Here is a 26333-nt window from a genome sequence, read left to right as displayed (position 1 = left end):
CCATCTACAAGACCCAAGTCAGGAGTGTGATGGAATACTCACCATTTGCCTCAATATGTACAACTGCAATGACACTCAAATTTGACTCCATTCAGGACAAAACAACCCATTTGATTGGAAAAACATCTACAAACATCCAATCCTTCCACCACCAAGACTCATCACAGATTCACTGCAGAAATTCACCAGAGTCACTTCGGCACTATCTTCCAAACCCATGACCACTTTTAATCTAGAAGGACAAGGGCAGCACATACATTGGCCGGAAGGTACCCTTCCAAGTTGCTCACCATCCTGACTTAGGAACATATTGCTGTTCCTTCATGGCTGCTGGGTCAAAATCGTGGCATTCTGTATTAAATGGCTTTGTGGATCTACCACACAGAACATTGACTCCAGTGGTTCACAAAGGTAGCTCCTCATCACCTTCTCAAGGGCAACTAATCATAGGCAATAAATGCTGGTCCAGCCAGCAACTCTCACATCCTACAAGTGAACTAAAAAAATTTACAGGAGGGAAAATAGAATGCTACTGTGAATATCACTCCTGGAGCGTATACGTACAATGAGCCATAGATAACAGATTTTAATAAAAACACAATATTGCGAATGCTAGAGATGTGAAACAAATGCAGAGAATGCTAGAGGAAATCAACAGGTCTGGCAGCATGTGTGGAGAGAGAAACAGGATATTGGTGCTGAAAAGTCATTCCAGGCTTGAAATGTACAGATGCTGCCAAATGTACAGATGCTTTCTCTCTGTACAGATGCTGCCAGATCTGCTGAGTTTCTTGATGACATACTTTACGTTTAATGATGTTAAAGACCACTAATTTTATTGATTTTTGTGGCATTTCATCAAAAGTCCTGGCATTTAATTCTCTAATTAACAATGATGTGATGTACTATTTGACTCATAATTTGCAAGTAGTGAAAATGGCAATCCCTGAGTAACAAACAAATTGGCACACTGATGCCAACATTGTTCAGTGTAGGTGGCTCCTGTATTCAGAGACCTGAACCTTTAATTCGCTTATCAGATAAGGTTTGCCTTATCTGTGCTGGCTGACCCTTTGACTGGCTGATTCTCAAAGGGAGAATTGATGTTACTCTGGATGATTTTGCCAATATTGATGTTAGATTGATTGACCTGCAATTGCCAGGTTTGTCCCTCTCCAATCTTTATTGAGCAGTGTATAAAATTTGCACCCCACCCCAGTCATCTGGCACCACTCTGTTATCCAAGGAGGATTGAAAGACTGTGATCAGTTGTGGTTCTGCTTCAGTTATCTAACATGAGTTTACTTCAGCGCCATAGGGGGCATCCCAATTAGATAATAGCTTATTAAACTATAATGATGCCAATATTTTTAGCATTACCTTTCTCTCCAGTATCTGTTATCGCTGGCTCCTATTATGACATTAACTTAATTATCTTCTTTGATAATGAATGCAGATATAAAGTCGTGCCCTCTGCTTCCACAGGATGATTTCCATTTTCATTGTTAATCAGCTCCATAGTACCTTCATGTTTTTTTATTTGGAGAATTTTTAAAAATTATCATCTGTACTTTGAAAAATTGAATATGTTTTTCTGTGCTTATGAAAGTGAAGTGCAGCTAATCAGCTTTGGCAACCCTGTGTCAATGAAGAGAGCTGAATTCTGAAACTAATCCAGATATGGGAGGGGATGTTTATGGGACAGAAGAGGAAATTACTTACTCTGCACCTGCCCTTTCCTATGCAAATTTGGGGGCATTTCCCATTCTCTACAATGTCCTAGGTCAGTTTCTCAACTGAGGAGTGTGTCTATTATTGTAGCAGCCCCCGTACCAGCCATTGCTTCCTCTCTCAGATTTGAAATTATTGCTGAATTCTGGGCAACATTGGAAGCGGGTAGAGGTTTATTAAAACTTTTTTCCCCAATGTTGACTTGAAGCCATAGTCTTGAGATAGAGTGCTTTGGTTCAGCCTCCCAGCTCCCTCCAGCTGTTGGTTACACTGCAACATTACAGATTATGACCCTCACAGTAATGGATTATTGTGGTGTTTAACCAAAGTCAGTTTCTTTATTGGAAATTCTGATGGATGGAGAAACTCCTCTCTCAAACAAAATCCACCCTGTTGGTGTCAGGCTGTGGTTTCTCTCCATCAGTGCAATTTCTCCACAGCCCCCTGTTGGTGAGCTGTGGTTTCTATATGTCTCCCTACTCCCACCCTAACCTTGATGCTGTTTACTCTAATTGATGAAGAGTTTCAATAGGTCTCATCCTGATCCATTTTGCCCCTTTTGTAGTGACCTTGTCAGTGTGGCTTGTGAGGAGCGGACAGTCTCTGTGTTTTCAGCAAGTGGGCGACGGCTGCTCCCTGCTATCCTTCTACAGTCACCCATCTCTACACTGCATTGTGCAAGCCACTTTGTGATGGCTCTGTTGGCTACTGCTACACTTTCTGTCTGGTAAGTGCTTATCACTGGAAAAAATAATATCAAAAATGTCCATCTAAATTGATCACAGAATAAAAGAGTGTGAGGATCTATGTGGTATGGAATCAATCAATGGTTTAGGCATGTAAATTGTTCTGAAGAATATAAAATAGTGTATGTGTGTGTGTGGAGTGGGGGAGGTGGATTTATCTCTCGCTTTCTTTCTCTCACATGCTTTCTCTCTTTTCCTTCCCTTCCTCTTTCCATCCTTCCACGGCTCAGTGGTTAGCACTGCTGCCTCATAACGCCAGGGATCTTGGTTCGATTCCAGCCTCGGGTGACTGTCTGTCTGTGTGGAGTTTGCACAAGCTGCCTTGTACCAACGTAGGTTTCCTTGGGGTGCTCTGGTTTCCTCCCACAGTCCAAAAATGTGCAGGTTAGGTGAATTGGCCATGCTTAATTGACCATAGTGATCAGAAATGTGTTGGGTTAGATGCATTAGTCAGGGGTAAATGTAGAGTAATAGGGTAGGGGAATGGGTCTGGGTGGTTTACTCTTTGGAGGGTTGGTGTGGTCTTGTTGGGCCAAATTGCCTTTTTCCACACTGTAGGGATTCTACGAAATCTATCAATTTCTTTCTTAAATGTATTCAGTGACTTAGAGAATTCCACAGGTTCACCATCCTCTGAATGAAGAAATTTCTCCTCATCTCAGTCTCAAATGGCCTGTGAAAGTCTCAGGATACACCTTAATCCTGTAACCCCTTATTCTGGGACCCCTGGCCAGAGGAATCATCATCCTTCGTCCAGTCTATCCAGCCTGTCAGAAGTTTACATATTTCTATGAGAACCCCTTTCAATCTTCAAAACAAGTAACATGCCCAGTTAACTTAAACTCTTCTCCTATGCCAAATCTGCCAACCCGGTAATCGTGCACTCTCTCTTTGGCCAGTACACCTTTTCTTAGGTAAAGAGACCAAAACTGCACACATTACTCTAAGTATGGTCTCACCAAGGCCCTGTACAGCTGCAGTAAGATTTCCTTGGTCCTTTAGGCAAACCGTCTTGAAATATAGGCTATTTAGTTTCCTAATTGCTTGCAGTACCTGCATACTTGCATTCTGTGACCAGATGATGACCAGGACACCCAATTGCCTTTGTACATCTGCATTTCTCAAACTATTACCATTTCATTGGTATTCTGCCTTTGTTTTTTTTTCCCTACTGAGGTGGATAATTTCATATTATCCTCATTATACAGCATCTTCCAAGCATTTTCCTACTCAATCAATTTGCCTAAATCACTGAAGCCTCTTTCCATCCTCCTCACCACTTACATCCCACCTAGCTTTATGTCATCAACAGCTGTGGAAATATTATGCTTGAATCTCTCATCCAAATCATTGATTATGTATAGATGAGCCCTGATTCCTGGGGTATCCGAATCGGTACTGCCTTCCACTCCAAAAATGAGCAATAAAAGTGTCTTTGGTTTTGAATCCTGTCAGATCGCATGGATCAGTTGGAGCGGCAGTTAGAGGCAATAACGAATATACAAAAGCTAGGGGGTGTGACGGATGGCAGTTATAGGAAAAGAGAAAAGCTGCAGGTACAGTCAGGCAGATGAGTCAATTCCAGAAAAGGTAAGAGGGGTGGGCAGGTAGTGCAGCAGTCTCCTATTGCTATTCCCATCTCAAACAAGTGTGCTGTTATGGAAAATGTAAGGGGTATTGCACTCTCGGAAATGTAACGCAAACAGCCAAATTTCTGGTACTGAGAATGGCTCTAATGAGGGCTACATTGGGGTCCAAGCGATTGATTGTGATAGGGAACTCACTTGTCACAGGCACAGACAGCCAGCAGCAAAAAATCAGAATGATGTGTTGCCTCCCTGGTGCCAGGGTCAAGGATATCTGAGTTGGTACAGAATGTTCTCAAAGGGGAAAGAGACCAACAGGAGGTCATTGTATATGTTGGAACTAATAACATAGGAAGGGAAAAGGATGAAATTCTGAAGGGAGAATATAGAACTTAGGCAGGAATTTAAAAGGAGGTGCACGAGGGGAGTAATATCTGGATTACTCCCAGAGCTGTGACTGGGTGACAGTAGCAGACGATAGAGCAGATGAATATGTGCCTGAAGAGCTAATGCATAGGAGAAGGGTTTACATATTTGGATCATTGGAATCGCTTCTAGGGTAGAAGTGACCTGTACAAGAAGCACCTGAATTGGAAGAGGGCTAACATTTTGGCAGGGAGATTTTCGAGGGCTGCTCGGAAGGATTTAAACTTTGGGTGAGTGGGACCCAAGGAGATAGTGAGGAAAGTGATCAATCTGAGACTGGTGCACTTGGGAAAAGGAGCAAGAGAAACAGTCAGGGCAGACAGGAACAAAGCAGAGAACAAGGTAGGACTGATAAATTAAACTGCATTTATTTTAGTGCAAGAGGCCTAACAGGGAAGGCGGATGAACTCAGGGCATGGTTAGGAACATGGGACTGGGATATCATAACAATTATTCACGGGAATATCCTCCCTAAGTACAGCCATAATGCTATACATTATCAAAAATGCTACTCCCCTCCTCTCTAATGCCCCCCCCACCTTTTCTATCCTTCCTGTAGCATTTATATTCTGGAACATTAAGCTGCCAGTCCTGTCCATCCCTGAGCTGGCAAATGGGACTAGATTAGGCTGTGATATCTGATCGGAATGGACGAGTTGTACCAAAAGGTCTGTTTCTGTACATTCCAACTCTGTTTCCTGTGTGCTAACCAGTTCTCAGGCCATACTATCATATTGCACCAATTCCATGTGCTTTGATTTTGCACAATAACTTTTAAAATGCTACTACATCAAGAGCTTTCTGAAAACCCAAATACACCACATTCATTGGTTCTCCCTTGTCAATTCTGCTCAAAACCTTCTATTGTTAAATATCATTTCTTTTACATAAATGCATTTGGCTTTATGTAACTTCATTGCTGTTTTCTAAGTGTTGTTATTACATTATTTGTAATAGACTCCAGTATCTTTCTGACTATCCATGTTAGGCCAGCTGGTCTGTAATTGCTGATTTTTCCTCTCCTTTTTTAAATAATGAGATTATGCTTTGCTACTCTTCAATCTGTTGGGTATGTTTCAGAATCTTCAATTGAATTTTGTTTTATTGTTCTTCCAGGGATGCAAAGAAGCAGAGTGTATTGGTGAAAGATGAGTCTCTAATCACTATATTATCAGGTACTTCAGTTTTGATTTCTATTTATTCATATTTGTACTCTTAACTTTAAAAGTAGGTATGACACTTCTGCTGATAGGGAATCACTGGACTCAAGACATTAACTCTGTTTCTCTCAGACCTGCTGAGTTTCTCCAAAATCGTTTTAATTCAGTTTTCCAGCATCTGTGGTTCTTTATTTTAGGTATGACATTTGCGACAAAGATTTAAGTAGAAGCTCCTCCCATTTTTCTTCCTCAACCATCTTCTGTTTCCCTGCAATGATCTCATGTTCTGAAACTTCTATTTTTCATCTGATCACATGTGACACATTCTCACAGTTGGGTTAGTCCATTTTACTATTCTGTTTCAACCTGAATCCTTGCTGTCTTGAGCATTGTGCTGAATTCAGGTACGTGGACTCAAGAACTTCCTGGTGCAACTTCTGAATTCAGGGGCAGAATTCAGGAAAAATGGTTCCAACCCCAGCTCAGACTCCTGGACAGTATATTAATGCTTTCTGTTCATAAAGCTTTTCCAGTTAATAATGTAAAGTTGCAGCTTCACTATGGCATAAGGGTCAACTATTCAACCTATCAGTCTTGCTCTTCTGTTATAGCTAATTTCTTTTCCATTTCCCTGTATCATGTAACACCCTTCCATTTTATATAATGCGTAAAAACAATGACTGCAGATGCTGGAAACCAGATTCTGGATTAGTGGTGCTGGAAAATCACAGCAGTTCAGGCAGCATCCGAGTAGCAGTAAAATCGATGTTTCGGGCAAAAGCCCTTCATCAGGAATACAGGCAGAGAGCCTGAAGGGTGGAGAGATAAATGAGAGGAGGGTGGGGAGAAGGTACACTTTATATAATGTACTATTTGGGCTCATTTCAATACTTTTTGTCTTTACGGCTGGGTGGCAGTTTTCATAAGTAGTCATCAACAACAGATGTTATAATGTGTATTCATTAAGTATCTTGAATATAAAGCGTTTCGTATAGTCCTTCACAGTAAAGGATATGGGAATTGAGCCAGAAAGGGGAGCAATTGGAAGTCACCAAAATCATAGTTGAAGGATGGATTTTAATGGAGCAAAAAGGTGAAAATGATGAGGGATTTGTGGAGGGAACTGCAGAAAATAGGTCCCATGCAGCTAAAGGCAATGAAACAAAAAAGGTGATCTGAATCAGAAGCACATTTGATATATGGAAAATGTGACTAAAGCAATTTCTGAGTTGGAGAGTGGGTAAGACCATTTTTTCAAAAAAAATCAAGATCAAGACTGGGAGTTTAAACTTAATGTGTTGGGGAGTTGGAGGAATTTGGTTGGCATAGCAGAAAGATCCAAAAGAAGTAAAATATTGCAGATGCTGCAAATCTGAAATAAAAATAGAAGGTGCTAAAGAAAATCTGTGATGAGCAACAGTTACTATTTTGAGTTTAATGACTGTTTAAAGTAGATCTTGAATAGGATGCATGTACCGTAGTTTTACCCAAGTTAGAGTTAATGTGGAAGATCATTGAAGTAATCGGTTGTTGAGATGCCAGAGACGAGTTGGACCGAAGGGTTTGTTTCCATGCTGTACATCTCTCTGACTCTAAGTGTACTCTCAGTGTTTAAGAGCAAATAAATGCTGTGGTAGGTCAAATGTGGACAGTATACAGAGGTGAAGGTGAGCGGTATTTATATTTGGAAAATATGGAGTCTGAAACTGTTCAATTCAGGAATAATGCTTCCTTCAATATTCGGATGGTATAAAGGTTAGCATTCACGATTTCTTTTCACTAGCCACTTTTCCTGAGGGCTTGTCTCTCACTTACTTTAGTGAGAAAGCTGTCTTCATGCTAACCAAATAACAGCAATTTCTATATTCGCAAGAGTAGGCATGTTTGCCCTTATTAATAACTCAAATAATTCTCTTTCTATGGAATGGATTGGACAAGGCTATACCTTTTAATTCCTTTCCCTTAACCTTGGATAATCTCAGTAAAGTGAGACTTCACTGGGCTGTTTGTCAATTACACCTGGTTTGTAATGACACCCAGCAAGGTGCTTTGATTACTCAAAATAAAATGGCTGTCTTTTTTTGCCAGTGCAGTTTCAGTTCTTTTTTGTATTTTCCTGTGCATTTCCTGTGCATCTGTTTCTCAGCAATCAAATTAAGCTTGAGGAAAGCAAGCACTGTTCTTAATATCCTCCTCCACATCATCACCACCTTTCCCCCACCAACCAGTACCATGGCACCACATCACAGATAACTAGCAGACATTGAACTGTTGACATGTACACCCAGGTTTACAGGCCAAGCCCTCTGGTTCTCCATCACCCCAAATGGCTTTCTGTTCCCTGAGTTTTCTAGCCTGGCAGTTTTACAAGCAGGTTTAGGTAAAGGGAGGTCATGCCTGACAAACCTGTTGGAATTTTTTGAAGAGGTAACAAGTAGGTTAGACCAGGGGAACCCAGTGGATGTGGTCTATCTGGACTTTCAAAAGGCCTTTGATAAGGTGCCACACGGGAGGCTGCTGAGCAAGGTGAGGGCCCATGGTGTTCGAGGTGAGCTGCTGGGATGGATTGAGGATTGGCTATCTAACAGAAGGCAGAGAGTTGGGATAAAAGGTTCTTTTTCAGAATGGCAGCCGGTGACGAGCGGTGTCCCGCAGGGTTCGGTGCTGGGGCCACAGCTGTTCGCATTATATATTAATGATTTGGATGAGGGAACCGGGGGCATTCTAGCGAAGTTTGCCGATGATACGAAGTTAGGTGGACAGGCAAGTAGTACTGAGGAAGTGGGGAGGCTACAGAAGGATCTAGACAGGTTGGGAGAGTGGTCCAGGAAATGGCTGATGGAATTTAACGTGAGCAAGTGCGAGGTCTTGCACTTTGGCAAAAAGAATAAAAGCATGGACTACTTTCTAAATGGTGAGAAACTTAATAAAGCCAAAGCACAAAGGGATCTGGGAGTGCTAGTCGAGGATTCTCTAAAGGTAAACATGCAGGTTGAGTCTGTGATTAAGAAAGCGAATGCAATGTTGTCTCTTATCTCAAGAGGGTTGGAATATAAAAGCAGAGATGTACTACTAAGACTTTATAAAGCTCTGGTTAGGCCCCATTTGGAGTACTTTGTCCAGTTTTGGTCTCCACACCTCAGGAAGGACATACTGGCACTGGAACGTGTCCAGCGGAGATTCACACGGATGATCCCTGGAATGACAGGTCTAGCATATGAGGAACGGCTGAGGATACTGGGATTGTATTCGTTGGAGTTTAGAAGATTAAGGGGAGATCTAATAGAGACGTACAAAATAATACATGGCTTTGAAAAGGTGGATGCTAGAAAATTGTTTGTGTTAGGCGAGGAGACTAGGACCCGTGGACACAGCCTTAGAATTAGAGGGGGTCATTTCAGAACGGAAATGCGGAGACATTTCTTCAGCCAGAGAGTGGTGGGCCTGTGGAATTCATTGCCACGGAGTGCAGTGGAAGCCGGGACGCTAAATGTCTTCAAGGCCGAGATTGATAGGTTCTTGTTGTCTAGAGGAATTAAGGGCTACGGGGAGAACGCTGGCAAGTGGAGCTGAAATGCGCATCAGCCATGATTGAATGGCGGAGTGGACTCGATGGGCCGAATGGCCTTACTTCCACTCCTATGTCTTATGGTCTTAACTGAGGCATCCTAACAACCCATTTCCAAATAAAGAAGAGCAGAAACACTCCTGCCAAGATAAATCCAGTTAAATAACAGGTTTCCATCAAATCCTGACCAAACAAATTAGCTTGGTGATTATCTTATTGCTGCATTTGAGGAACATTTCTGTATGCAAGCTGGCTATCCTATTTCTTACATTACAGCCGCAACTACATAGCCTATCAAACAAAATGCTAGTGTTTGGAGCAGTCAGTAACTCTGTACAATGAAATAAAGGACTTAAATCTTCACATGAGGAGAACAGTTCCACCCAAACATTCTCACGCAAATCATTGAGGTTTCCTGGTATAACAGGAATCTAAGGACCTTTGATCACCTGCCCTGACAGCTTTTAGTATTTGGAGTGGTCTTGTGGGTAAACCCTGGACTCATAATTTCAGTTGTCTGTATTCTTCAGTTGAATTTATACCTTTGGACGAAATATGTTCTGGAACATATTACTAGATGTAAGATATTAGTTCAGAAAAGAGTTTGTTTTGTATTTGATAAATTACATATTTGGCACTTTCCATCATTTGGCACTTTCAGTGAAAAGCCCAATCTTACATTGAGTATTATGGACCCAAAGTGTTACTGCCAAAAATGTAAATGTTATGACAAGATTAGAGACATTGTGTTCTCCTCCGTCATGGTCGCTCAATTAATCACATCTCTGAGTCAGGAGTTTCAGGAGTTTGTTGTTTTCCATTTCCTCTACATGACTTGAGCATAGAAGTATAGAATCTGTGACAGATATGCTGCTGGCTTTTAAATGCCCCCCCCCCGAACTCCCCATGCGTGTGTGCATACACACAGATATAAAAGATCCAACAACACTGCATTAAAGCAGAGCAAGGAGCATATCAGTGATAATGATCAGTTTCTGATGATTACTTTGTTGTCTGTGAAATCCCCAAACTGGCTATTGCCTTTGCCAAATTACAGTGACGACTGAATTTAAAGTATTTTCTTGGCGACGAAATGCTTTAGATATCCTGCTGTCATGAAAGAGGCTGGACGAAATGCAATCTTCCATTTTCCTCACCTTCCATCTTGACACCCTGTATAGAGCACATTTCCTGAGCGACATCCACCAGCCAATATCCTTTGGATCAAGGAATGGGGAACACGAACTCACCAACTGGTTCACCCACAGTGAAAATAGTCCTTGCTAAGCAGGTTCAAGAAAATCCAGGACCTCACTTACAAACTGTTTTTGCACTAGTGGAGAGACAGAAACAATGCTGCAAATTACCAAGGAATGTACCCGCTATAGAGTAGGTGGCAGACTGATATCCTTAACATCGGCAAATGAGGAAGTTGTCAGTTGCCTTTGGTGATTTGCAATGGTTCAATTAATAATTTTGAAAAAATTGTTCTCAAAATGTGACCATTGCTGGCTGGAGAACATTGACAGTTTGAAAAAAAAAGTTGCAGGCAAAGCCATCTGTACTTGACAGTGAATATCAAATTTAAGGTAATTGTTAATGGCCAGAGTGGGGATGCACTTGTTATGCTAAAAAAAAGTTGTATCATCTGCAACGAACTGCCTGACAGGGTGGTGGAAGTAGAGTCCGTATTAATATTCAAAAGGGAATTGGAAATATACTTGGTAACAAAGTTACGGCATTAAAGGAAATGATCTCTGTTCCTAATGCAGATAGTTACCATGATCCATATACACATGTGCAGTTGCACCGGTGAAGTGATGCCAAAATAATATTAAATTTTGAACCAGTGGTAACATTTGGTAAAAACACAGTAATGATAGTAATCAGTTTGTAAATGTTGTTGCAACAAGAGTCTGTAGTTTCAATGAAAAGACTTAATTGTCAGACAACATCGTACTGCACCTGTACAGAGTCTAGGCTATTTAACAGTCAGCAGAAGTGCTGATCTGCAAAGACATTTACAAACTGTTGCTGTGTTTTCCACAATACTACTAATTTAGAATTTAATGTAAGAAATGTAATGTGATCTGGCTATTTGTTTGCTGGTTGGAATGATTTTTGGTGCGACCCCAATTGTTTCTGTCCCATTTCTTAAGCACAGCTTTGTCTCTCTCTCTCTCTTTTTTGCACTTGGGGGCTGCAATGCTCCATCTAGTGGTGTAATTGCCCATAAATTCAATCCATAGAGAAACAGCATAGGTCCTTCAAAGAGCTGCCATAGTCATAACTGTGTCGATAGGCACTCTCTTAAGTTGCAAAATTTGACAATACCTATGACTGCGTCAGTGTCATGGTGTATTGCCAATAACAAGTTTCACTTGCAACCTAGATTTAACTGCCACAATCTTATCCATGAGAAAAACCTAGTTTTAGTGTTTTCTTTTCTTAACTGGAATGGTAATTGCTTCCAAAATCAGCACTGGCTATTAAAGTGAAGTATCTTGTAGGCGCCTGTCAAACGCTGTGGTGGAGAAGTGATATTAGACAATGTGTAAATTTGAACCCTTGTGCGCAATAAGGAGTGTTGGCTAAATGTAGGAGGGATAAGTGTATCACATTTATGATGTTCTGCTTCTAGACTGTGGAATTCATGAGGCAGAGTGGTTTTAATACAAAATAGATTGGACTAAACAAGAAAGATTTGCTATAATACGGAATGCACAATAATAGCAGACAAAAGCATTACAAAATTTACTATACTCTCAGGCCAGCACCAAAGTACAGTAATCCTTAATATAAGATGTTATACATCAGGGGTTAATACAAAATATTCCTGAGTGCATTGCCACCCCTGACCATGTATGAGAGAATGTGGCCCAGTTTACTGAATGATGAATGCAGTGTAGTCGTCCTGCATGTTGTGAGAGCCCCATTGATGTAGTCTCTTGATTTTGAAAACTGTGTGTTTTATTAAGATTGTGGCTAAGCTTTGATGTATCTGACCTTTTTGTCTGCAGGTAACGATACCACTATAACACAATCGCTGCTTACACACCATGGTGTCCCAGTGGTCACCCTATCCAATGGCAAGTCATACTGCTTTAACACTTCCCTATGCACATGGTAAGGAGTAATGGTTTGATTGGTCTTAAATTGAATTTTGATATTTTGGTGATAGGTAACCTTTGCACTTAATTTAAGTTTAGAGATGAATACTGCTCATTCAATGGGGATTTTGCATGGCTGGGAGGGTGGGTATTGTAAAAGACATTTTGGTAATCAATAAAATTTGGTACTATCAATTTATTTTTAGTAAACTGGATTTCATCATTCATCATTTACATACTGTGTGTACTGAGTACTCATTATCACATAATAATATATCATTAGAGGCAGGAGTGCGCCATTCAGTCATTCAGCATGGAAACAGATCCTTTGATCCAACTCGTCCATGCCGACGAGATATCCTAAATTAATCTAGTCCCATTTGCCAGCATTTGGCCCATATGTTGTAGTTTTACAGACCTCCAGCACCACCGCTGGCAGTTCATTCCATAAACACACCCTCTGCATGAAACAATTGTCCCCAGGTCCCTTTTAAATCTTTCCCCTCTTAGCTTAAACCTATGTCCTCAAGTTTTGGACTCCCCTATCCTGGAAAATGATCCTGGCAATTCACACTACCCATCCCTTCATGATTTTATAAACTTCTATGAGCCTCTGATGCTTCAGGGAAAAAAAGCTCCAACCTATTCAACCTCTCCCTACAGTTCAAACTCTCCAATCTTTCCTGTACCCTTTCAAGTTTAACAACATCTTTCCTATAGCAGGAAGATCAGAATTGATCCCCTCGAAGGTCATGGCTGATCTGTTTGTGTACTGAATTTAATACTTCTATCTACCCCTGATATATCCCCTTGCTTCCCAAGAATCCAAGACTATCTACCCCACCTTAATAATATTCCTCAATCTCTTTCTGAGGCAGAGTTCCAAATTTGCTTAACCTTCTGAGAGATAGCATCGCCATCTCTATCTCTGTTCTAAAAGGGTAACCCCTAATTATAGAATCATCAAATCTCCACACTGTTGAAACAGGCCCTTTGGTCCAACAAATCCACACCAACCCATTCCCCTCTACATTTACCCCTGAGTAATGCACCTAACCTACACACCCCTGAACACTATGGGCAATTTAGTATGGCCAATTCACCTAACTTGCACATTTTTGGATTGTGGGAGGACACTGGAGCACCCAAAAGAAACCCACACAAACACAGGGAATGGGCGGCACAGTGGCTCAGTGGTTAGCACTGCTGCCTCTCAGCACTAGGGACCCGGGTTTGATTCCTGCCTTGGGCGACTGCCCTTGTGGAGTTTGCACATTCTCCCCGTGTCTGCTTGCATTTCCTCCCTCAATCCAAAGATGTGCAGGTTAGGTGAATTGGCCATGCTAAATTGCCCATAGTGTTAGGTGCATTAGTCAGGGGTAAAATGTAGGGAAATGAGTCTGGGTGGGTTACTCATTGATAGGTCGGTGTGGACTTGCTGGGCCAAATGGCCTGTTTCCACACTGTGGGGAATCTAAATGTGCAAACTTGACGCAGACAGTTGACCGAGGGTGGAATCGAATCCAGGTCCCTGGCGTGGTGAGGCAGCAGTGTTAACCACTGAGCCACCATGCCGCCCCCTATGTTGGGCAGTGAATATATTAATACTTCAGTGAATAGGGACATTGACATTATAACTTGGAGTTATAATAGGGTAGAGGTGGAGAAATAGTGTGGCACACTAATTATGTTGTTGGGATCTCTATGCTTTCTAACATGCATCAGAGGGTCTACAGTATAGAAAGAGGTTCTTTAGCATTACGTGCCAATGTTCATTCTTTGAAGGATGTACCCAATTAGTTCTCCATATTCCTGCAAATACTTTCCTACCAAGTAATACCCAATTCCCTGGTGTTCACTGATTAGGATTCAAAGTCTTGATGCAGATCGGTGCAACACAGCTGTTCTCAGTGCTCATGGGTCTTGGAATGATGATTGTTGATTGTACCCATGACCATTTTGTTAGGAGGAAGGTCCCCTCCTTGGTAACAAAATGCATACAGCTCCATCCTTTTGAGTCAAAGCTTTGAGATAGTTGTTTTTTTTAACCAATCCATGTGTAACTGCTATGAGAACACAGCCCAACTGCACAAGTGGTATCAGGATGGTCAGAACATGTCATTTTTGTTATAAGAGTACAGCTAAGTACTTCCAGAATCTTTTTGTTCTTCTATTTGCTTTGATGGGGATTTTTAATAGCATTTTTAAAATGCCATTAATCATTTTAAATTGAATCTTGTGATGAATGATCCGAAGCAGGTCTGAAAATATCTGACTGAAACCACCGATCTGATTTGAGTAACTGGGGAAGTGTAACTGAACTGTACTTTCAAATAGACCAAACACGGCAGTCAAGCATCATAAATAGCACACTGGAGTATTTATTTGAATCAGATTTAAATACCTTGTATGCCTGGGAGTTTCCCTTACTAAAAACAGTCTGTTTTGCGGCTAGCACATTGATGCTGTTTGTAAAGATAACAGATTGGCCTTTCTGTGTAATTGCACTACACTGGATCCTCACAGGGGAATGACCAGTGAATGTGTCACTGCATATATGTCGAAGTCTACAGACACAAATACAAACCTGGGTGGCAACTTTCAAGGATCTATGTACCTGGACACCAAGATCTCTCTGTTCATCTATATTACCAAGAATCTTACCATTAGCCCAGTAATCTGCATTCCTGTTACTCCTTTCAATGTGAATCACCTCACACTTTTCCGTATTAAACTCGATTTGCCACCTCTCGACCCAGCTCTGCAGCTTATCTATGTCCCTCTGTAACCTACAACATCCTTTGTCACTATCCACAACTCTACCGACTTTAGTGTCATCCGCAAATTCACTAGCCCATCCTTCTATGCCCTCATCCTGGTCATTTATAAAAATGGCAAACAACAATGGACTCAAAACAGATCCTTGCAGTACACTGAACTCCAGGCTGAACATTTCCCATCAATCGCCACCCTCTGTCGTCTTTCAGTAAGCTGATTTCTGATCCAAACTGCTAAATCACCCTCGATCCTATACCTCGGTATTTTGTGCAATAGCCTATCTTGGGGAACCTTATCAAACACCTTACTGAAATCCATACATACCACATCAACCACTTTTACCCTCTTCCACCTGTTTGATCACCTTCTCAAAAAGGTTTGTGAGGTATGACCTACTCTTCACAAAACTGTTGATTATCCCTAATCAACTTATTCCTTTCTAGATTATTATAAATCCTACCTCTTATAACCCTTTCCAACACTTTACCCACAACTGAAGTAAGGCTCACAAGTTTATAATTTCCAGAGTTGTCTCTACACCCCTTGAATAAGGGAACAACATTTGCTAACCTCCAGTCTTCTGGCACTTTTCCTGTAGACAATGACAACATAAAGATCAAAGCCAAAGGCTTGGCAATGTCCTCCCTGGCTTCCCAGAGAATCCAAGGATATTTAAACATTTTACGCATTCCAGAATTGCTAACACCTCGTCCTTATGTACCTCAATCCTATCTAGTCTAGTAGCCTGTATATCAGTGTTCTCCTTGACCACATTGTCTTTCTCTAGTGTGAATACTGATGAAAAATATTCATTTAGCGCTTCTCCTATCTTCTCTGACTCATGCACACCTTCCCACTCCTATGTTTGATTGGCCTACTGTTACTCTAGTCATTCTTTTATTCCTGATATACCTATAGAAAGCGTTAGGGTTTTCCTATCCATCAACGACTTCTTGTATCTCCTCCTGGCTCCTCTTAGTTCTGTCTTTCGGTCTTTCCTGGCTAACTTGTAACTCTCAAGCGCCCTAACTAAGCCATCACATCTCATCCTAACATAACACTACTTCCTCTTGACAAGAGATTCAACTTCCTTAGTTGCCCCCTGCCTGACCGGTACATACTTATCAAGGACCCGCAGTAGCTTTCCTTGAATAAGCTCCACATTTCAATTGTGCCCATCCCCTGCAGTTTCATTCCTCATCCTATGCATGCTAAAATGTGCCTAAACACATCGTAATTGCCTTTCTCCCAGCTATAACTCTTGCCCTGTGGTACGTACCTATCCCTCTCCATCAATAAAGTAAACATAATAGAATAATGGTCATGATCACCTACCTCCAAATCTAAAACTTGGCCAGGCTCATTACCCAGTACCAAATCTAACGTGACCTCGTCCTTTTTTGGCCTGTCTACATAGTGTGTCAGGAAACCCTCCTGCACGCATTGGACAAAAACTGACCCATCTAAAGTACTTAAACTGTAGTATTCCCAGTCGATATTTGGAAAGTTAAAGTCTCTCATAACAACTACCCTGTCACTCTCACTCCTACTGAGGATCATCTTTGCTTTTCTATTCGCTACATCTCTTGAATTATTTGAAGGCCTATAGAAAACTCCCAATGGGGTAACCTCTCCTTTCCTGTTTTTAATCTCAGCCCATACTACCTCAGTAGAGTCCTCAAACGTCCTTTCTGCAATTGTAATACTGTCCTCGACTAACAGTCCCACACCACCCCCTCTTTTATCATATTCTCTATTCTTAATGAATCTAAATCCCAGAAGCTACAATAATCATTTCTGTCCCTGCTCTACCCATGTCTCTGAAATGGCCACAACATCGAAATCTCAGGTACCAACCCATAATGCAATTTCACCCACCTTATTCTGGATGCTCCTGGCATTGAAGTAGACACATTTCAAACCAACTTCTTGCTTGCCGATGCCTTCTTGCGATCTTGGAGTCTTAATTCTGACTTCACTACTCTCAACCTCCCGTATACGTGAACCACAATTTCAGTTCTCATCCTCCTGCTGAATTAGTTTAAACCGACCCGAAGAGCATTAGCAAATTTTAATACTTCTATACTTCAATAAGTACAAATGCAACTCATTTCAACTCAGCTGCACTGAACAATAAGAGGACAAAGTAAGTGTCCAGTTATTCCTTCCTGGGAAAAGATATCACCATGGTATACAGATGGAAGAGTAGGCCCCTTATCTGTTTGTGTGACTGATCTTTTTTTATTAGGTTAGGTTTCACAACCTTTGTGAATGATCTGATACCAAACCAGGGGTGATACAGTCCAGTAAGATCAACTTGTGTTATTCACCTTCAGGCCTTTTGTCTCATTTGCAATGCTTTACTTCTCAGGAATTTGATCTCTGACAAACAGGACTCACTGGTTCAGTGTGCAGATTACCGCAGCTGTTTAACTTCTCAGGAGGCCATGTTGTGCTCAGGTCCATTGGCCACAGTACAAGGCTGCGGGATAAAGTAAGTGGCCGCGTTGCTGATTTGTCCATCAATGCAGTAAAGAGACAACTACCTTAATGTTATTTGAATTTATTTGTTAATTTTTCCAAAGTTTTTGATTAGAAACATTGGCCCAATATATTTTCTATAGTAGTGGTCATATTTATTCCCCGTGAACTTCTGCATTGAGATTGTACTGATTTCCAGTTTGATTTGAATGATTTTAAATTTATTTATTGTCACATGTACCAAGGCACAGTGAAAAGCTTTATCTTGCGCACAATACAGGCAGATCACATAGTTAAGTAGCATAGATAAGTAAATAATAGGTAAACTTTGGCCAAAACTAAAACACAGGTAGAGGTGACTGTTAAGAGTTTGAGAGTCTATTCAGTATTTTAACAACAGTAGGCTAGAAACTGTTTTGAAACTGGCTGGTGGGTGTGTTCAGGATTCTGTATCTTCTCCCCAGTGGTAGAGGTTGTAGAAAAGCATTGCCAGGGTTGGATGGATCTTTGAGATTGCTGGCGGCCTTTTCTTGACAGTGGGCCTGGTAGATGGATTCTATAGATGAGAGGTTGGCCTTTGTTATTGTCCAGGCCGAGTTCACTACTCTGTGTAATCATCTCTGATCTTGAATGGTACAGTTGCCATACCAGGTGGTGATACATCCAGACAGAAGGCTCTCGATGGTTCACCTATAAAAGTTGGCAAGGGTATTCGCCGTTATGCCAAGTTTCCTCAGTTGCCTGAGGAAGAGGAGACATTGTTGGGCCTTTGTAACCAGTGTGTCCACATGAAGAGTCCAACAAAGCTTGTTATGGATGACCACTAACAGGACTTTGACACACTCTACTCTTTCCAGCTCTGTGCTGTTAATATGTAGGGGTGCACGAGTGACATCCTGCTGAAAGTCAGTAATTGGCTCCTTGATTTTGCCAGCATTGAGAGATAGGTTGTTCTCAATGCACCATTTTTCCAGGTCTTCCACTTCCCAACTGTAGTCTGTTTTGTTGTCATCTGAGATTCAACCGACTGGTGGTATCATCAGTGAACTTGTAAATGGCATTATAGTCAAGATTAGAGTGGTGCTGGAAAAGCACAGCAGGTCAGGCAGCATCCGAGGAGCAGGAAAATTGACATTTCGGGCAGAAGCCCTTCATCGGGCATGAGACTGGAAGCCTCGGGGGTGGAGAGATAAATGGGAGGGGGTGGGGCTGGCGAGAAGTTAGTTGAGAGTGCAAGAGGTAGATGGAGGAAGGAGTAAAAGTGATAGGTGGGAAGGAAGATTGACAGGTGGGACAAGTCATGTAAATGACATTAGTCTGGTATTTGGCAATGCAGTCATGGGTATACAGTGAGTACATTAGTGTGCACCGCTGGGGGGGCTCCAGTGTTTAGTGTTAGTGATGATGAAATATTGTCCTCAATCTTCGCTGATTGCGACCTGTGGGTCAGGAAATTGAGGATCCAGTTGTAGAGAGTGGGGCTTAGTCCAAGATCACTAAGTTTAGTAATCTACGTGGTTGTGCACTTGTGTGAGCAATTTCTGAAACAGGGAAGTTACCATCAACTTCCTGAAGTGACCTTGCACCTCAAGATGTTTGCAAGGCGATACAAAGGAATATGCATTGGTGGTGTTGCAATTTGTGTTCCTTCACTGTAAGTCAAATGGTGCAACAAGGTCTGTTCTCACTGATTATTATGGGAATACCCATGGATGTTCTTCCTTGAACAGAACATTGCTACCCTTCTTCCCTAGGATTTGACCATGGAAAAGGCACAGCTTCACTTTTCAGCCTGTGGCCTGAGCAGGTTACTTCGCTTGCAAGTGGCCTCGCCAGTCTCCTTCCACCAGCCTTAAATTTGAAGCTGACAATGACTTCACTCCCACCGCGTAGATGTACAAAGCAGTCAGGGGCAGACTAGAGGGCAATGGGTGGGTCATCTGGGAAATTCTACAGGTTATCCCCTAAGAAAACCCTCCTGTGGAAAGTAAAATTCTGGGCCCTGTGATCTTTATGTGGAAGGATAAGGACAACAATGTCCACAACTCATTTTGTGCCAAGGATGTGATTTCATTGCCGGTGAGCTGTAAAGTTAATCTCTGTATTTTCTAGTGCTGGACGCCAGGCTGCCAGACTCTCCTCAATGCCTCATGTCTTACAGCGAGGGACGACGCTGGCTTATCTGGAAAATCAGGTGGCAGCTGCAATGACACTAAAATCTAGCCAGGAATACCGTCACTGGCTTCTCATCTACACCCGCTATTTAGTAAATGAAGGTAGTCTTGTTTCTCAAGTGCTTTGCCTTTTTTTTGATTTTGTTTTACACAGGTACTCTGCTAACAATTGTGTCTAATTGCAGGATATGAGCCTCGCTTAAGGGAGCTGTGCAAAGATTTGCTGGGCCCTGTTCACAGCTCTTCCAGTAGTCAGTGGGAGTCAACTGTCTTGGTAAGCACTAGGATCATTTAACACATCAGGCAGAGATTCCCACTGTGTGATAACAGTAGTAAAACAGTGGTATGTAGTGCAGTTATTATGTACATCGTCAGAATGTGGCCAGTACTTTTAAAGCAAGACAGTTGTTAGGTCTGCATAATTTCAGAAATACTGCTGTGTTCTGCTGGGTTTTTATTTTGTTTTGCTCAGTAAACAAGACCAGGAAACCCCCACATGGAGGTAGCTGATCTCAAGATGTGTTATGGGTTGACAAATGAGCTCAACCACCTTTGGCCAGGAGGAAACTTGGAGACTTCCTACTTCTGATGGTTACTGTTCTGGAAGTACTTATTAGCATTGAGAACAAAACACATTCACATAGTTAAAACTCCCTGTGAAGGAGCCAAACATAAATTATCACTGAGGAGTTGTAAGTGTTAGTGTAACCCTATTCTAGCTAGGTATCTTCAGCTGAGAATGTGGTTTTGTATAGAGGGAGAAAATAGGGAAGGTAAAGGTCCAATTTTAACCAGTTCCCAAATGGACTGGGACATGTCATTTGCCTTTCTTCCCAGATCCAACCACTGTTCATCCTACTTCAACGGCAGATCAGGAGATATTTTTGCATTAAAAATTAGGTGTTAAATGCTTTGTTCTATTTATCTTATTCTCAGCAAAATTTGCTGTGTCAAGATGCGTAATTATCCTTTAAGAGGGAAAGGCAGGTGTAGGACTGAAACATGTGACTGGTCAGGGATTGTGTGCTGCAGTCTGCCCTGTGACTGTGTGTGTGGGATTGTGTGCTGCAGTCTGCTCTGTGACTGTGTGTGGGGGATTGTGTGCTGCAGTCTGCCCTGTGACTGTGTGTGTGGGATTGTGTGCTGCAGTCTGCTCTGTGACTGTGTGTTGGGGATTGTGTGCTGCAGTCTGCCCTGTGACTGTGTGTGGGGGATTGTGTGCTGCAGTCTGCCCTGTGACTGTGTGTGGGGGATTGTGTGCTGCAGTCTGCCCTGTGACTGTGTGTGTGGGATTGTGTGCTGCAGTCTGCTCTGTGACTGTGTGTGGGGGATTGTGTGCTGCAGTCTGCCCTGTGACTGTGTGTGTGGGATTGTGTGCTGCAGTCTGCTCTGTGACTGTGTGTTGGGGATTGTGTGCTGCAGTCTGCCCTGTGACTGTGTGTGGGGGATTGTGTGCTGCAGTCTGCCCTGTGACTGTGTGTGGGGGATTGTGTGCTGCAGTCTGCCCTGTGACTGTGTGTGGGGGATTGTGTGCTGCAGTCTGCCCTGTGACTGTGTGTGGGGGATTGTGTGCTGCAGTCTGCCCTGTGACTGTGTGTGGGGGATTGTGTGCTGCAGTCTGCCCTGTGACTGTGTGTGGGGGATTGTGTGCTGCAGTCTGCCCTGTGACTGTGTGTGGGGGATTGTGTGCTGCAGTCTGCCCTGTGACTGTGTTCCAGACTAAAAGCAAAATCTGGATGCTGGAAATCTGGTGTACAAACAGAAACTACTGGAGAAATCTAGCAGGTCTGGCAGCAGCTGTGTAGAGTGGGAGAGAGAGAGACAGTTACATTTCAGTCTGGTGTGACTCTTCATTGGAATTGTTCCAAAGGAAAGTCCTGCTGATCTCAACACCAACTATTTCTTTCCCAGAAGTTGTTTGGCAGACAGGAAACAAAGAATAGAGGGGTCTTTTTCTGATTGGCTGGCGCAGGGTTCAGTGTTTAGATCCCAGCTATTCACAACATATGTATTATTGATTTAGATAAGGAAATTATCAGATTTCCAAGTTTGCATGTCACACAAAACTGGGTGGGAGTGTATGCTGTGAAGATTGCAAAGATGCTTCAGTGTGATTTGGACGAGTTAAGTAAGTGGGTAAGTACATGGCAGATACAATATATTGTGGATTAATGTGAAGTTATCCATTTTTGGTTGCAAAAACTGACAGGTAGACTAAAAGAATGGTGATAGATTGGGAAAGGGAGAGATGCAATCAGATCTGGGCATCCTTGTACACCAGTCACTGAAAGTCACCATGCAGGTGTAGCAGGCAAATGGTATGTCAGCCTTCATACCAAGAGGATTTGAGTACAGGAACAGGGATATCTTGCTGCAACTGTTGGGAGCCTTGGTAAGACCACATGTGGAGTATCGTGTACAGTTTTACTCTCCTTATCTGAGGGAAGATGTTCTGACTATGGAGAGAGTGCAACAAAGTTTTACTGGCCTAATTGCTGGGGTTGTGAGACTGACTATGGGGAGAGATTGAATCAGTTAGGACTATAATCCATTGAGTTCCGAACGACGAGGAGGATTGGACAGGGTCCGGGAATCCAAAACCAGGGGTAACAGTCTAAGGATAAGAGGTAGGTCTTTGGAGATGAGAGATGTTTTCACTAGGGATGAACTGCAGAAAGCAGTTGAGGCCAAAATATTGAATGTTTTCAAGAAGGAGTTGATGCGGTTCTTAGGGCTAAAGGGATCAAAGGGTGAAGGGAGAAAGTGGGAACAAGGTACTGAATAGTGTGATCTGTCATGATCATAGTGAATGGCAGAGCAGGTTTAAGTTTCAACTGGCCTATTCGTGCTCCTACATTCTATGTTTTTCCAGCAGTTTTTGTTTTATATATATGAGCAAGAGATTGTGTGTTGCAGTCTGTACTGCGACTGTGTGGGATTGGTTGCTGTGGTCTTCCAACTTAAAGTCGTATGCTGTAGTCCTAGACTTCCCAACCAGTGATGCAAAAATTAGAGCTGCTGCAGATATTGAGCATTTATGTGAAAGGTCTTTTCATTCCAAATGCAGGGACTGCGGAAAAGAGAGCTGCTAAAGGAGATGCTTCCTGTGATTGGACAGAACCTCCGATTCCAGAGACTCTTCACAGAGTATCAGGACCAGCTGGACCTTCTGAAAGACAAGTAGCGCTACCCTGTAGTTGTTTTTGTTTGAGGATCTGACTGTGCTAGTTCTCGGGGAGACTTGCTGTGGTCAGCTGGTGACCCGTTTGGGAGAGATGGACTTGAGGATTTGGGGTTCGATCTGGGAGAGGCGTCTGCGTTTAGTTCCACCAAGTTGGCCTACTCCAGGTTGTGACATTCTCATGGAAACGGCGTTGCTGGTCTGAATGCATCACTTCACAACTAGCGGCTGTGCAGTCCACGCACACACACAGTTGACTTGCAGTGGTACTGCAGGACGTGGGTGACCAGGGGGCTAGTGCTCCACCCAGTGTTTGGTTGGAGTTGACCAAGATTGATGACTCTGCCCAACTTGTAATGTACACTGGCCCCCTTACTTACCAGATAGTGACTTCGCACCCTGTGCCCACAATAAGCTACCAAGTCCAATGCTGTATGACACTCAGCCGTTTACTGGTTGTTCCTTTCCATGGAAAAGAAAGGGCAACACCGATGTGAAAGCCATCAGGCTTCGAGTCTTCTCAGTTAGAGGATGAGCCGCTGAGTTCAGACTTTTAACAGTGTAGTTTTCATTTTGCCTGATGTACTAAGTTACACATCTGTTTACTGTCTGTCATTGTTAAAAGTGTGAATGCGAGAAAGAGAAATTCTAATGAGTGACCATGAACATGGCAAAGTTGTACAGAAACCTAATCCGCCCTTTGGTACCTTTTAACTTTATACAGGCAAATTTTTTGTTCATTTTTATAAAATAAAGATAGAATATTGTATGTCTGTTTTTCCCTGTTAGATTTCCAGAATTCCAGACAAGGCACCGAGAAGGTATCTCCCACGTAGGAATAAGTCTATTTATGTGTTACTGGGTTAGGTAGACAATACAGATTATACTGCTGACTCGAACAGTAATTAAAATTATGGTAAATGCACCAACACTGAAATCACAGTAAAGCTATCTGAGTTTTGAATGGAACTCAAGTTGATCGATTTGTTTACAATTGAGCAGCCACAACCCAGTCTTTGAAACCACAAGCACCTCAAGGATTCACATTTGACTTTTCAATATCCTGAATGTCTTATCAAGTCAGCAACTATGATCTGTGTATTGCAACGTAGCAACAGCGCCCTCTTTCCTAACTCTTAAAAGCAGAACTCTGAAGTTTCAACCCTAAGCTACAGACCACTGACTGCATCACACATACCTCTTGTGGGTGGCCACCCTTCTGCAATCCTGAGTTCTCAACACCTTGTGGTGTGACAACCTCCTGGAATGTATGATCCAAGAAATACATCCTTCACAAAGCTCCATTGTGACTCCAGCTGCCCCTCAAGCTCAGAAACACTGAATTCAGTAATAGACATTCTCTATGCACATTTGGGTTCCCAAGACACATGCAATATCTTGACTTCCAATGTGGTACAGTAATTACAAACAGTAGGTCTTATCTACTCATCAGAGTCTTAAAAAAGCATGGTTTTTCTTTTTACAATCTAATTGTACCTTATTTAATCTTAACTTTAATGATTCTAGATGTGTTGAGTGTTACTGCTCATGTGATTAATTTATTTGCCATGATTGAAGTTTTTAGTTTCTTGGCTCCTAGTTTGAGATAATGAGAAATATTTACCAAGTAATCACTTGGATCACTGTGATGTTACACTTTGATTTTTCTTTTAATCTAACTGCCTGATACAATCTGCTTGGAATCGATTGTACTCTTTATCATACTCCTTCATCACTGCCCCGGGTATCGGTCAGCTCTTGCTCCTGGCTTTGACTTGTTATGCTCTGTCTTGCCCTGTTCTCACTTAGCACGTGCGTTTTTTCTCTCTCTCTCTCTCTCTCTTTCTCTTTCTCTTTCTCTCTCTCTCTCTTCTCCTCCTCTCCCCCCCCCCCCCCCCCCCCCCACAGTGCTGCTTTCTCTGGCACCATTATTATCTTCCCACTCTGCTCGTACTGCTGGAGTAAATTGAGGCACTGTACTCAGAACGGACTTCAGGAGCATTATTCGCTTTCTGTTTGCAGAATTATCTGTGCTGCGTACAGTCTTGTGTGAGCAGCATCACACTACACGAAGCTAAATTATCTGAATACAATATCTGTCTGTTGGTACTGCTGATTTCTAATCAGGGAGATTATGGAAGAAAAATAATGGAGAGAATGGGATATTGCTAGTGACAATGCTTCGGAGGGTGGATTGGTGAGGGTGTTTGGATGATCATCATTTCTCCCCCGATGGCTAAGGCACTCACAGAGAAAAGGACAGAAGTAAGAGTATACCCAGGCTATGACCCATGGGCTGTCCTATAAATAAGACCCATTAGGAGACACTGGACAAACTGTCAACCCTTTTACGCGAGGCCTAATCTTCCTCAGATTTGAAAATTAAAGTCAGGCGAGATAGCGATTGATAACTTGATCACTGTAATGTGCTATATTGTAAAGTGAAATTGACTGGATAACTTTTTTTTGTTGAATCAGCTCTAAATATTCCATGGCGGCTTTGGCAGGGTTCAGGCTCTTGAATCCTTCCTCCCCTCTTTCCTTACCCTTTTTGTTATCTTTCATTTTTGTTTTCCTTTTGCTTTGCCGTCTTCCTGTTGGCGGTGACATCACAGAGGGGAGCAGCTGGAGTGGGACTCTTCGCAAGGTGGCACCCTGGCCTGGCAGCAAAGCCTGAGACTTATGGTTGCAGTAGGCCCGGAGTGGAGACTCCTGATTATCAGCGAGGAGGCAGCTGAAGCGGGGCTCGGGTCTCCTGGTTGCAGTTGGACTGAAGTCGGAACTCCTGGTTATCAGCATTGCAACGGTTGTGGTAGGCCTAGAGCCGGGGTATCCTGGTTGTTCATGAGGCAGCAGCGGCAACAGACTGGGGGTGATGGGTCCTTGTTGTGGGGCATGTGTGGCTCTTGCATGTGAGCCAACATCAGTGGGGTGGGCCCAGCCATGAAGAGATGACGCCTGGAGAGTGTTGATTCTGTTGGTGGGTCCAGCCCGGGTGCCATTGGTCAGCCAGCTTACGACTCATGGTGGAGGCAGCAGAGTGAAGATGGAGTTCCTTTCTGCTTTATCTTTTTACACGTGAAGTATTCGAATGGTGCCAGATTGTGGCGACAGTTGAAGCTATTCACTATATTTTACCATCTTGTTCATTGTAGCGTACCAGTGACAGTAAATCAAATCATAAAGTTGTGATGTAAATGGTATTGATCCTGACAGAAATACCTTGCATTTTTGAAAAGGTTGGTCTTTCCAATATTGAGTGAAATATCACTCTGTATCTGTAGTTAAAGAAGGGTTTACTGGAGCAGGCTTGAGGGCCTGAATAGCTTCCTTTTTCTGTGCCCCTAAGTTGTTTGAACTCCATGTAAATCGCATTCAGCTTCACATTTCCA

At 42.5% G+C, this 26333-nt stretch overlaps 1 protein-coding gene across 1 annotated transcript in view; it reads left to right on the top strand.

Annotated features, from left to right (window-relative positions):
* Window positions 1–23710, top strand: part of hira (histone cell cycle regulator a) — a 113702-nt gene extending 89992 nt beyond the window's left edge. The window contains exons 19-25 of the mRNA XM_072587123.1: window positions 2297–2458; window positions 5606–5664; window positions 12238–12343; window positions 17477–17599; window positions 19699–19862; window positions 19946–20034; window positions 22828–23710. Coding sequence (XP_072443224.1) covers window positions 2297–2458; window positions 5606–5664; window positions 12238–12343; window positions 17477–17599; window positions 19699–19862; window positions 19946–20034; window positions 22828–22944 — 820 coding nt within the window. The 3' untranslated portion in view covers window positions 22945–23710. The remainder of the gene's footprint in view (window positions 1–2296; window positions 2459–5605; window positions 5665–12237; window positions 12344–17476; window positions 17600–19698; window positions 19863–19945; window positions 20035–22827) is intronic.
* Window positions 23711–26333: the final 2623 nt, after the last annotated feature.

This window comes from Chiloscyllium punctatum, chromosome 17 (assembly GCF_047496795.1).
Source record: "Chiloscyllium punctatum isolate Juve2018m chromosome 17, sChiPun1.3, whole genome shotgun sequence".
In the NCBI taxonomy this organism is placed as follows: Eukaryota; Metazoa; Chordata; class Chondrichthyes; order Orectolobiformes; family Hemiscylliidae; genus Chiloscyllium; species Chiloscyllium punctatum.
The sequence above is the reverse complement of the archived record's forward strand: the minus strand, read 5'-3'. Positions and strand labels throughout refer to the sequence as shown.